Source organism: Salmo salar, chromosome 12 (genome assembly GCF_965601325.2).
Source record: "Salmo salar chromosome 12, fSalSal1, whole genome shotgun sequence".
In the NCBI taxonomy this organism is placed as follows: Eukaryota; Metazoa; Chordata; class Actinopteri; order Salmoniformes; family Salmonidae; genus Salmo; species Salmo salar.
Window position 1 is genome coordinate 4,450,001 of NC_138302.1, and position 13,483 is coordinate 4,463,483.

General features: G+C 43.3%; 1 protein-coding gene across 2 annotated transcripts in view; it reads left to right on the forward strand.

The window, feature by feature from the left end:
* The window catches only part of LOC145859372 (uncharacterized), a 92,066-nt gene that overhangs the window by 77,892 nt on the left and 691 nt on the right, over positions 1–13,483 (forward strand). For both annotated transcript variants that reach the window (XM_082958457.1, XM_082958458.1), the window contains exons 7-8: positions 8,311–8,532; positions 10,128–10,290. In XM_082958457.1, the coding sequence (XP_082814583.1) occupies positions 8,311–8,532; positions 10,128–10,290 (385 nt within the window). The remainder of the gene's footprint in view (positions 1–8,310; positions 8,533–10,127; positions 10,291–13,483) is intronic.

Below are 13,483 nucleotides of genomic sequence, written 5' to 3' on the forward strand. Positions count from 1 at the left end.
TAACCCCACCCACTTTGCCAAAGCACAGCCCCCACACCACTAGAGGGATGTCTCCAACCACCAACTTACCGTCCTAAGACAAGGCCGAGTATAGCCCACAACGATCTCCGCCATGGCACAACCCAAGGGGGGGGCGCCAACCCAGACAGGAAGACCACGTCAGTGACTCAACCCACTCAAGTGACGCACCCCTCCCATGGACGGCATGGAAGAACACCAGTAGGCCAGTGACTCAGCCCCTGTAAAAGGGTTAGAGGCAGAGAATCCCAGTGGAAAGAGGGGAACCGGCAAGGCAGAGACAGCAAGGGCGGTTCGTTGCTCCAGCCTTTCCGTTCACCTTCACACTCCTGGGCCAGACTATACTTAATCATAGGACCTACTGAAGAGATAAGTCTTCAGTAAAGACTTAAAGGTTGAGACTGAGTCTGCGTCTCTCACATTGGTAGGCAGACCATTCCATAAAAATGGAGCTCTATAGGAGAAAGCCCTACCTCCAGCCGTTTGCTTAGAAATTCTAGGGACAATTAGGAGGCCTGCGTCTTGTGACCGTAGCGTACGTGTAGGTATGTACGGCAGGACCAAATCGGAAAGATAGGTAGGAGCAAGCCCATGTAATGCTTTGTAGGTTAGCAGTAAAACCTTGAAATCAGCCCTTGCCTTAACAGGAAGCCAGTGTAGGGAGGCTAGCACTGGAGTAATATGATCACATTTTTTGGTTCTAGTCAGGATTCTAGCAGCCGTATTTAGCACTAACTGAAGTTTATTTAGTGCTTTATCCGGGTAGCCGGAAAGTAGAGCATTGCAGTACACACACACACCACACACACCATATCACACACACCACACCACAACACACACACCACACACACCACACCACACACACACACACATCACACACCACACACACCACACCACAACACACCACACACACACACACCACACACACCACACACCCCAACACACCACACACCACACACACCACACACACACCACACACACCACACGCCACACACACCACCTACCCACACAACACCACACACACCACATCACACACCACACACACACCACACACACACCACACCACACACAGCACACACACCACACACCACACACACACCACACCACACACACCACACCACCCACACCACACCACCCACACCACACCACACACACACCACACCACACACACCACACCACACACACAGAACACACACACCACACACACCACACCACACACACCACACAACACACACACACACCACACCACACACACCACACCACCCACACCACACCACCCACACCACACCACCCACACCACACACACACCACACCACACACACCACACACACCACACCACACCACACACAACACACACACCACACACACCACACCACACACACCACACACACCACACCACACACACACCACACACACCACACACAACACACACACACACCACACACACCACACACACCCCACACACCACAACACACACCACACAACACACACACCACCCACACCACACCACACACACCACACCACACACCACACACACACCACACACACACCACACCACACACAGCACACACACCACACACCACACACACACCACACCACACACACCACACCACCCACACCACACCACCCACACCACACCACACACACACCACACCACACACACCACACCACACACACACAACACACACACCACACACACCACACCACACACACCACACAACACACACACACACCACACCACACACACCACACCACCCACACCACACCACCCACACCACCCACACCACACACACACCACACCACACACACCACACACACCACACCACACCACACACAACACACACACCACACACACCACACCACACACACCACACACACCACACCACACACACACCACACACACCACACACAACACACACACACACCCCACACACCCAAAACACCACAACACACACCACACAACACACACACCACCCACACCACACCACACCACCCACACCACACCACCCACACCTGTTAGTAGATCTATTTGTTAGTATTGAGGGAGAAGTGAAAATAGACAGGAAACCAGGATATGATGGGTGGGGGGATCTGAACTGGCCTGGTTCCTATTGTATTACATTATAAACCCATCTCTGTTCTGGTTCTGGTTCCTATTGTATTACATTATAAACCCGTCTCTGTTCTGGTTCCTATTGTATTACATTATAAACCCGTCTCTGTTCTGGTTCTGGTTCCTATTGTATTACATTATAAACCCGTCTCTGTTCTGGTTCCTATTGTATTACATTATAAACCCATCTCTGTTCTGGTTCTGGTTCCTATTGTATTACATTATAAACCCGTCTCTGTTCTGATTCCTATTGTATTACATTATAAACCCATCTCTGTTCTGGTTCTGGTTCCTATTGTATTACATTATAAACCCGTCTCTGTTCTGGTTCTGGTTCCTATTGTATTACATTATAAACCCATCTCTGTTCTGGTTCTGGTTCCTATTGTATTACATTATAAACCCGTCTCTGTTCTGGTTCTGGTTCCTATTGTATTACATTATAAACCCATCTCTGTTCTGGTTCTGGTTCCTATTGTATTACATTATAAACCCGTCTCTGTTCTGGTTCTGGTTCCTATTGTATTACATTATAAACCCGTCTCTGTTCTGGTACTGGTTCCTATTGTATTACATTATAAACCCGTCTCTGTTCTGGTTCTGGTTCCTATTGTATTACATTATAAACCCGTCTCTGTTCTGGTACTGGTTCCTATTGTATTACATTATAAACCCGTCTCTGTTCTGGTTCTGGTTCCTATTGTATTACATTATAAACCCGTCTCTGTTCTGGTTCTGGTTCCTATTGTATTACATTATAAACCCGTCTCTGTTCTGGTTCTGGTTCCTATTGTATTACATTATAAACCCATCTCTGTTCTGGTTCTGGTTCCTATTGTATTACATTATAAACCCGTCTCTGTTCTGGTTCTGGTTCCTATTGTATTACATTATAAACCCGTCTCTGTTCTGGTACTGGTTCCTATTGTATTACATTATAAACCCATCTCTGTTCTGGTTCTGGTTCCTATTGTATTACATTATAAACCCGTCTCTGTTCTGGTTCCTATTGTATTACATTATAAACCCGTCTCTGTTCTGGTTCTGGTTCCTATTGTATTACATTATAAACCCGTCTCTGTTCTGGTTCTGGTTCCTATTGTATTACATTATAAACCCGTCTCTGTTCTGGTTCCTATTGTATTACATTATAAACCCATCTCTGTTCTGGTTCTGGTTCCTATTGTATTACATTATAAACCCGTCTCTGTTCTGGTACTGGTTCCTATTGTATTACATTATAAACCCGTCTCTGTTCTGGTTCCTATTGTATTACATTATAAACCCGTCTCTGTTCTGGTTCTGGTTCCTATTGTATTACATTATAAACCCGTCTCTGTTCTGGTTCTGGTTCCTATTGTATTACATTATAAACCCGTCTCTGTTCTGGTTCCTATTGTATTACATTATAAACCCGTCTCTGTTCTGGTTCTGGTTCCTATTGTATTACATTATAAACCCGTCTCTGTTCTGGTTCTGGTTCCTATTGTATTACATTATAAACCCGTCTCTGTTCTGGTTCTGGTTCCTATTGTATTACATTATAAACCCGTCTCTGTTCTGGTTCTGGTTCCTATTGTATTACATTATAAACCCATCTCTGTTCTGGTTCTGGTTCCTATTGTATTACATTATAAACCCGTCTCTGTTCTGGTTCTGGTTCCTATTGTATTACATTATAAACCCGTCTCTGTTCTGGTTCTGGTTCCTATTGTATTACATTATAAACCCATCTCTGTTCTGGTTCTGGTTCCTATTGTATTACATTATAAACCCGTCTCTGTTCTGGTTCTGGTTCCTATTGTATTACATTATAAACCCGTCTCTGTTCTGGTTCCTATTGTATTACATTATAAACCCATCTCTGTTCTGGTACTGGTTCCTATTGTATTACATTATAAACCCGTCTCTGTTCTGGTTCTGGTTCCTATTGTATTACATTATAAACCCGTCTCTGTTCTGGTTCCTATTGTATTACATTATAAACCCGTCTCTGTTCTGGTTCTGGTTCCTATTGTATTACATTATAAACCCGTCTCTGTTCTGGTTCTGGTTCCTATTGTATTACATTATAAACCCGTCTCTGTTCTGGTTCCTATTGTATTACATTATAAACCCATCTCTGTTCTGGTTCTGGTTCCTATTGTATTACATTATAAACCCGTCTCTGTTCTGGTTCTGGTTCCTATTGTATTACATTATAAACCCGTCTCTGTTCTGGTTCCTATTGTATTACATTATAAACCCATCTCTGTTCTGGTTCTGGTTCCTATTGTATTACATTATAAACCCATCTCTGTTCTGGTTCCTATTGTATTACATTATAAACCCATCTCTGTTCTGGTTCTGGTTCCTATTGTATTACATTATAAACCCATCTCTGTTCTGATTCCTATTGTATTACATTATAAACCCGTCTCTGTTCTGGTTCTGGTTCCTATTGTATTACATTATAAACCCGTCTCTGTTCTGGTTCTGGTTCCTATTGTATTACATTATAAACCCGTCTCTGTTCTGGTTCTGGTTCCTATTGTATTACATTATAAACCCGTCTCTGTTCTGGTTCTGGTTCCTATTGTATTACATTATAAACCCATCTCTGTTCTGGTTCTGGTTCCTATTGTATTACATTATAAACCCGTCTCTGTTCTGGTTCTGGTTCCTATTGTATAACATTATAAACCCATCTCTGTTCTGGTTCCTATTGTATTACATTATAAACCCATCTCTGTTCTGGTTCTGGTTCCTATTGTATTACATTATAAACCCGTCTCTGTTCTGGTTCTGGTTCCTATTGTATTACATTATAAACCCGTCTCTGTTCTGGTTCCTATTGTATTACATTATAAACCCATCTCTGTTCTGGTTCTGGTTCCTATTGTATTACATTATAAACCCGTCTCTGTTCTGGTTCTGGTTCCTATTGTATTACATTATAAACCCATCTCTGTTCTGGTTCTGGTTCCTATTGTATTACATTATAAACCCGTCTCTGTTCTGGTTCTGGTTCCTATTGTATTACATTATAAACCCGTCTCTGTTCTGGTTCCTATTGTATTACATTATAAACCCATCTCTGTTCTGGTTCTGGTTCCTATTGTATTACATTATAAACCCGTCTCTGTTCTGGTTCCTATTGTATTACATTATAAACCCGTCTCTGTTCTGGTTCTGGTTCCTATTGTATTACATTATAAACCCGTCTCTGTTCTGGTTCTGGTTCCTATTGTATTACATTATAAACCCGTCTCTGTTCTGGTTCCTATTGTATTACATTATAAACCCGTCTCTGTTCTGATTCCTATTGTATTACATTATAAACCCATCTCTGTTCTGGTTCTGGTTCCTATTGTATTACATTATAAACCCATCTCTGTTCTGGTTCTGGTTCCTATTGTATTACATTATAAACCCGTCTCTGTTCTGGTTCCTATTGTATTACATTATAAACCCGTCTCTGTTCTGGTTCCTATTGTATTACATTATAAACCCGTCTCTGTTCTGGTTCTGGTTCCTATTGTATTACATTATAAACCCGTCTCTGTTCTGGTTCTGGTTCCTATTGTATTACATTATAAACCCGTCTCTGTTCTGGTTCTGGTTCCTATTGTATTACATTATAAACCCATCTCTGTTCTGGTTCTGGTTCCTATTGTATTACATTATAAACCCGTCTCTGTTCTGGTTCCTATTGTATTACATTATAAACCCATCTCTGTTCTGGTTCTGGTTCCTATTGTATTACATTATAAACCCGTCTCTGTTCTGGTTCTGGTTCCTATTGTATTACATTATAAACCCGTCTCTGTTCTGGTACTGGTTCCTATTGTATTACATTATAAACCCATCTCTGCTGGTCTGGTTCCTATTGTATTACATTATAAACCCGTCTCTGTTCTGGTTCTGGTTCCTATTGTATTACATTATAAACCCGTCTCTGTTCTGGTTCTGGTTCCTATTGTATTACATTATAAACCCGTCTCTGTTCTGATTCCTATTGTATTACATTATAAACCCGTCTCTGTTCTGGTTCTGGTTCCTATTGTATTACATTATAAACCCGTCTCTGTTCTGGTTCCTATTGTATTACATTATAAACCCGTCTCTGTTTTGGTACTGGTTCCTATTGTATTACATTATAAACCCGTCTCTGTTCTGGTTCTGGTTCCTATTGTATTCAATTATAAACCCGTCTCTGTTTTGGTTCCTATTGTATTACATTATAAACCCGTCTCTGTTCTGATTCTGGTTCCTATTGTATTACATTATAAACCCGTCTCTGTTCTGGTTCCTATTGTATTACATTATAAACCCGTCTCTGTTCTGGTTCTGGTTCCTATTGTATTACATTATAAACCCGTCTCTGTTTTGGTTCCTATTGTATTACATTATAAACCCGTCTCTGTTCTGGTTCTGGTTCCTATTGTATTACATTATAAACCCGTCTCTGTTCTGGTTCTGGTTCCTATTGTATTACATTATAAACCCGTCTCTGTTCTGGTTCTGGTTCCTATTGTATTACATTATAAACCCGTCTCTGTTCTGGTTCTGGTTCCTATTGTATTACATTATAAACCCGTCTCTGTTCTGGTTCTGGTTCCTATTGTATTACATTATAAACCCATCTCTGTTCTGGTTCTGGTTCCTATTGTATTACATTATAAACCCGTCTCTGTTCTGATTCTGGTTCCTATTGTATTACATTATAAACCCGTCTCTGTTCTGGTTCTGGTTCCTATTGTATTACATTATAAACCCATCTCTGTTCTGGTACTGGTTCCTATTGTATTACATTATAAACCCATCTCTGTTCTGGTTCTGGTTCCTATTGTATTACATTATAAACCCGTCTCTGTTCTGGTTCCTATTGTATTACATTATAAACCCATCTCTGTTCTGGTTCTGGTTCCTATTGTATTACATTATAAACCCGTCTCTGTTCTGGTTCCTATTGTATTACATTATAAACCCGTCTCTGTTCTGGTTCTGGTTCCTATTGTATTACATTATAAACCCGTCTCTGTTCTGGTTCCTATTGTATTACATTATAAACCCGTCTCTGTTCTGGTTCCTATTGTATTACATTATAAACCCGTCTCTGTTCTGATTCCTATTGTATTACATTATAAACCCATCTCTGTTCTGGTTCTGGTTCCTATTGTATTACATTATAAACCCGTCTCTGTTCTGGTTCTGGTTCCTATTGTATTACATTATAAACCCGTCTCTGTTCTGGTTCTGGTTCCTATTGTATTACATTATAAACCCGTCTCTGTTCTGGTTCCTATTGTATTACATTATAAACCCATCTCTGTTCTGGTTCTGGTTCCTATTGTATTACATTATAAACCCATCTCTGTTCTGGTTCCTATTGTATTACATTATAAACCCGTCTCTGTTCTGGTTCTGGTTCCTATTGTATTACATTATAAACCCGTCTCTGTTCTGGTTCCTATTGTATTACATTATAAACCCGCTCGTCTGGTTCTGGTTCCTATTGTATTACATTATAAACCCGTCTCTGTTCTGATTCTGGTTCCTATTGTATTACATTATAAACCCGTCTCTGTTCTGGTTCCTATTGTATTACATTATAAACCCGTCTCTGTTCTGATTCTGGTTCCTATTGTATTACATTATAAACCCGTCTCTGTTCTGGTTCCTATTGTATTACATTATAAACCCGTCTCTGTTCTGGTTTGGTTCCTATTGTATTACATTTTAAACCCGTCTCTTTTCTGGTACTGGTTCCTATTGTATTACATTATAAACCCGTCTCTGTTCTGGTTCTGGTTCCTATTGTATTACATTATAAACCCGTCTCTGTTCTGGTACTGGTTGGTACTGTCTCTCTCTGATCCACTACCAGGTTCTAAAGTTACTACAGAAACAACTTTATTGACCCTCCCTGTTTCCTGGCATCGCACTTCCTTTTCCTGTCCAAACCTGACTTCCTGTTTCTGGTGTGAAAACACAGGCGTCTCCCTTCCGACAGAGGGACTGTGTGTGTGTGTTTGTCATAGATATCACAGGTCAATAAACCTGGTTTTATTGACCTGTGTGTGTGTGTGTGTGTGTGTGTGTGTGTGTGTGTGTGTGTGTGTGTGTGTGTGTGTGTGTGTGTGTGTGTGTGTGTGTGTGTGTGTGTGCTGTGTGTGTGTGTGTGTGCGCGCGCGTAGCTACCGTAGGTTCAACCACTTTGACGAGCTGTCAGGTCGTTTCTGGGGGCGGTCCATCGGTGGATCAGCTGACTCGTTGGATAACCCCGCTTTCACCCACTCCGACGAGGTGCTACACCGGAGGGCGCTAGACCGCACCTGCTGTTACCACGACGACACGCTCTCCCTGGCTTCCACCTGCCCTAGCAACGGAACACACCTCAACACCGTCTACCCACACAAGTTGGTGACACACACACACAGAGAGACAATACACACAGAGAGACAATACACACAGAGAGAGAGAATACACACACAGAGAGAATACACACACAGAGAGAATGCACACAGAGAGAATGCACAGAGAGAGAGAATACACATAGAGAGAGAGAATACACACACAGAGACAATACACACAGAGAGAATGCACAGAGAGAGAGAATACACACAGAGAGAGAGAATACACAGAGAGAGAGACAATAAACGCAGAGACAATACACACAGAGACAATACACACAGAGAGAATGCACAGAGAGAGAGAATACACACAGAGAGAGAGAATACACAGAGAGAGAGACAATAAACGCAGAGACAATACACACAGAGACAATACACACAGAGACAATACACACAGAGACAATACACACAGAGAGAGAGAATACACACACAGAGAGAATACACACACAGAGAGAGAATACACACACAGAGAGAATACACACACAGAGAGAATACACACAGAGAGAATGCACAGAGAGAGAGAATACACACAGAGAGAGAGAATACACACACAGAGACAATACACACAGAGAGAGAGAATACACACACAGAGAGAATACACACACAGAGAGAATACACACAGAGAGAATTGCACAGAGAGAGAGAATACACATAGAGAGAGAGAATACACACACAGACAATACACGCAGAGACAATACACACAGTGACAATACACACAGAGAGAGAGAATACACACACAGAGAGAATACACACAGAGAGAATGCACAGAGAGAGAGAATACACACAGAGAGAGAGAATACACACAGACGGAGACAATACACGCAGAGACAATACACACAGAGACAATACACACACATAGACAATACACACACAGAGACAATACACACAGAGACAATACACACACAGAGACAATACACACAGAGAGACTATACACACAGACAATACACACAGAGACAATACACACAAAGAGACAATACACACAGAGACAATACACACACAGAGAGAGACAATACACGCAGAGACAATACACACAGAGACAATACACACAGAGACAATACACACACAGAGACAATACACACAGAGAGACTATACACACAGACAATACACACAGAGACAATACACACAAAGAGACAATACACACAGAGACAATACACACACAGAGAGAGACAATACACGCAGAGACAATACACACAGAGACAATACACACACAGAGACAATACACACACAGAGACAATACACACAGAGACAATACACACACACAGAGACAATACACACACAGAGACAATACACACAGAGACAATACACACAGAGAGAGACAATACACACACACACAGAGACAATACACACACAGAGACAATACACACAGAGACAATTCACACACAGAGACAATACACACACAGAGACAATACACACAGAGACAATACACACAGAGACAATACACACAGAGAACACACACAGAGAGAATACACACAGAGAGAGAGAATACACACACAGAGAGAACACACACAGAGACAATACACACATACTGTAACACAGGTGTATGAGAGAGAACTACAGTAAAACGTTGTCATGGTTCCCCCTTGTCTCCCTCTCCCCTCCAGTTCCCAGTACGGCTGGGCGGTCAGCAAGGTCAGCCTGGCGGAGTGTGCACTGGATTCTGGGAAAGCCAGTGACCTGTCTGTGTGCAGCTGGCCCATAGAACCCATCCAGTGGACGCCCTTCCCCCTGTTGCAGCAACTATCCTCCGCACACAGAACCGCCCCGGTAACTACAGATTACAACCCGTTAGGAGGGAGGTACCTACAGATTACAACCCATTAGGAGGGAGGTAACTACAGATTATAACCCATTAGGAGGGAGGTAACTACAGATTACAACCCATTAGGAGGGAGGTAAGTACAGATTACAACCCGTTAGGAGGGAGGTAACTACTGATTACAACCCGTTAGGGCTAGAGGGAGGTAACTACAGATTATAACCCATTAGGAGGGAGGTAACTACAGATTATAACCCATTAGGAGGGAGGTACCTACAGATTACAGCCCGTTAGGAGGGAGGTAACTACAGATTATAACCCATTAGGAGGGAGGTAACTACAGATTACAACCCGTTAGGAGGGAGGTAACTACAGATTATAACCCATTAGGAGGGAGGTACCTAGAGATTACAACCCATTAGGAGGGAGGTAACTACAGATTATAACCCATTAGGAGGGAGGTACCTCGAGATTACAACCCGTTAGGAGGGAGGTAACTACAGATTATAACCCGTTAGGGCTAGAGGGAGGTAACTACAGATTATAACCCATTAGGAGGGAGGTACCTAGAGATTACAACCCGTTAGGAGGGAGGTAACTACAGATTACAACCCGTTAGGGCTAGAGGGAGGTAACTACAGATTATAACCCATTAGGAGGGAGGTAACTACAGATTATAACCCATTAGGAGGGAGGTAACTACAGATTACAACCCGTTAGGAGGCAGGTAACTACAGATTACAACCCATTAGGAGGGAGGTAACTACAGATTATAACCCATTAGGAGGGAGGTACCTACAGATTACAGCCCATTAGGAGGGAGGTAACTACAGATTATAACCCATTAGGAGGGAGGTACCTAGAGATTACAACCCGTTAGGAGGGAGGTAACTACAGATTATAACCCGTTAGGGCTAGAGGGAGGTAACTACAGATTATAACCCATTAGGAGGGAGGTACCTAGAGATTACAACCCGTTAGGAGGGAGGTAACTACAGGTTACAACCCGTTAGGGCTAGAGGGAGGTAACTACAGATTATAACCCATTAGGAGGGAGGTAACTACAGATTATAACCCATTAGGAGGGAGGTAACTACAGATTACAACCCGTTAGGAGGCAGGTAACTACAGATTACAACCCATTAGGAGGGAGGTAACTACAGATTATAACCCATTAGGAGGGAGGTACCTACAGATTACAGCCCATTAGGAGGGAGGTAACTACAGATTACAACCCGTTAGGAGGGAGGTAACTACAGATTACAACCCGTTAGGGCTAGAGGGAGGTAACTACAGATTACAACCCATTAGGAGGGAGGTAACTACAGATTACAGCCCGATAGGAGGGAGGTAACTACAGATTACAACCCGTTAGGAGGGAGGTAACTACAGATTACAACCCATTAGGAGGGATGTACCTACAGATTACAACCCATTAGGAGGGAGGTAACTACAGATTACAACCCATTAGGAGGGAGGTAACTACAGATTACAACCCGTTAGGAGGGAGGTACCTAGAGATTACAACCCATTATGAGGGAGGTAACTACAGATTACAACCCATTAGGAGGGAGGTAACTACAGATTATAACCCATTAGGAGGGAGGTACCTACAGATTACAGCCCATTAGGAGGGAGGTAACTACAGATTACAACCCGTTAGGAGGGAGGTAACTACAGATTACAACCCGTTAGGAGGGAGGTAACTACAGATTACAACCCATTAGGAGGGAGGTAACTACAGATTACAACCCATTAGGAGGGAGGTAACTACAGATTACAGGCCGATAGGAGGGAGGTAACTACAGATTACAACCCGTTAGGAGGGAGGTAACTACAGATTACAACCCATTAGGAGGGAGGTACCTACAGATTACAACCCATTAGGAGGGAGGTAACTACAGATTACAACCCGTTAGGAGGGAGGTAACTACAGATTACAACCCATTAGGAGGGAGGTAACTACAGATTACAACCCGTTAGGGGGGAGGTACCTAGAGATTACAACCCATTAGGAGGGAGGTAACTACAGATTATAACCCATTAGGAGGGAGGTACCTAGAGAGTACAACCTATTAGGGAGAGAGGGAGGTACCTAGAGATTACAACCTATTAGGGCTAGAGGGAGATAGTGAGGTACCTAGAGAGTACAACCTATTAGGGCTAGAGGGAGAGAGTGAGGTACCTAGAGAGTACAACCTATTAGGGCTAGAGGGAGAGAGTGAGGTACCTAGAGAGTACAACCTATTAAGGCTAGAGGGAGGTACCTAGAGATTGCAATCTTTTAGGGCTGTAGGAGGGAGAGAGTGAGGTAACTAGAGATTACAGCCAATTAGGGGTGGAGGGAGAGAGGGAGGTACCTAGAGATTACAACCTATTAGGGCTGGGGGGAGAGAGGGAGGTACCTAGAGATTACAACCAATTAGGGCTGGAGGGAGAGAGGGAGGTACCTAGAGATTACAACCTATTAGGGCTGGGGGGAGAGAGGGAGGTACCTAGAGATTACAACCTATTAGGGCTAGAGGGAGCGACCTAGAGATTACAACCTATTAGGGCTGGGGGGAGAGAGGGAGGTACCTAGAGATTACAACCTATTAGAGCTGGAGGGAGAGAGGGAAGTACCTAGAGATTACAACCTATTAGGGCTGGAGGGAGAGAGGGAGGTACCTAGAGATTACAGCCTATTAGGAGGGAGGTATCTGGAGATTACAACCTATTAGGGCTAGAGGGAGAGAGGGAGGTACCTAGAGATTACAGCCTATTAGGGCTGGAAGGAGGTAACTACACATTACAACCTATTAGGGCTAGAGGGAGGTACCTAGAGATTACAACCTATTAGGGCTAGAGGGAGAGAGGGAGGTACCTAGAGAGTACAACCTATTAGGACTAGAGGGAGAGAGGGAGAGAGGGAGGTACCTAGAGATTACAACCTATTAGGGCTGGGGGGAGAGAGGGAGGTACCTAGAGATTACAACCTATTAGGGCTAGAGGGAGCGACCTAGAGATTACAACCTATTAGGGCTGGGGGGAGAGAGGGAGGTACCTAGAGATTACAACCTATTAGAGCTGGAGGGAGAGAGCGAGGTACCTAGAGATTACAACCTATTAGGGCTGGAGGGAGAGAGGGAGGTACCTAGAGATTACAGCCTATTAGGAGGGAGGTACCTGGAGATTACAACCTATTAGGGCTAGAGGGAGAGA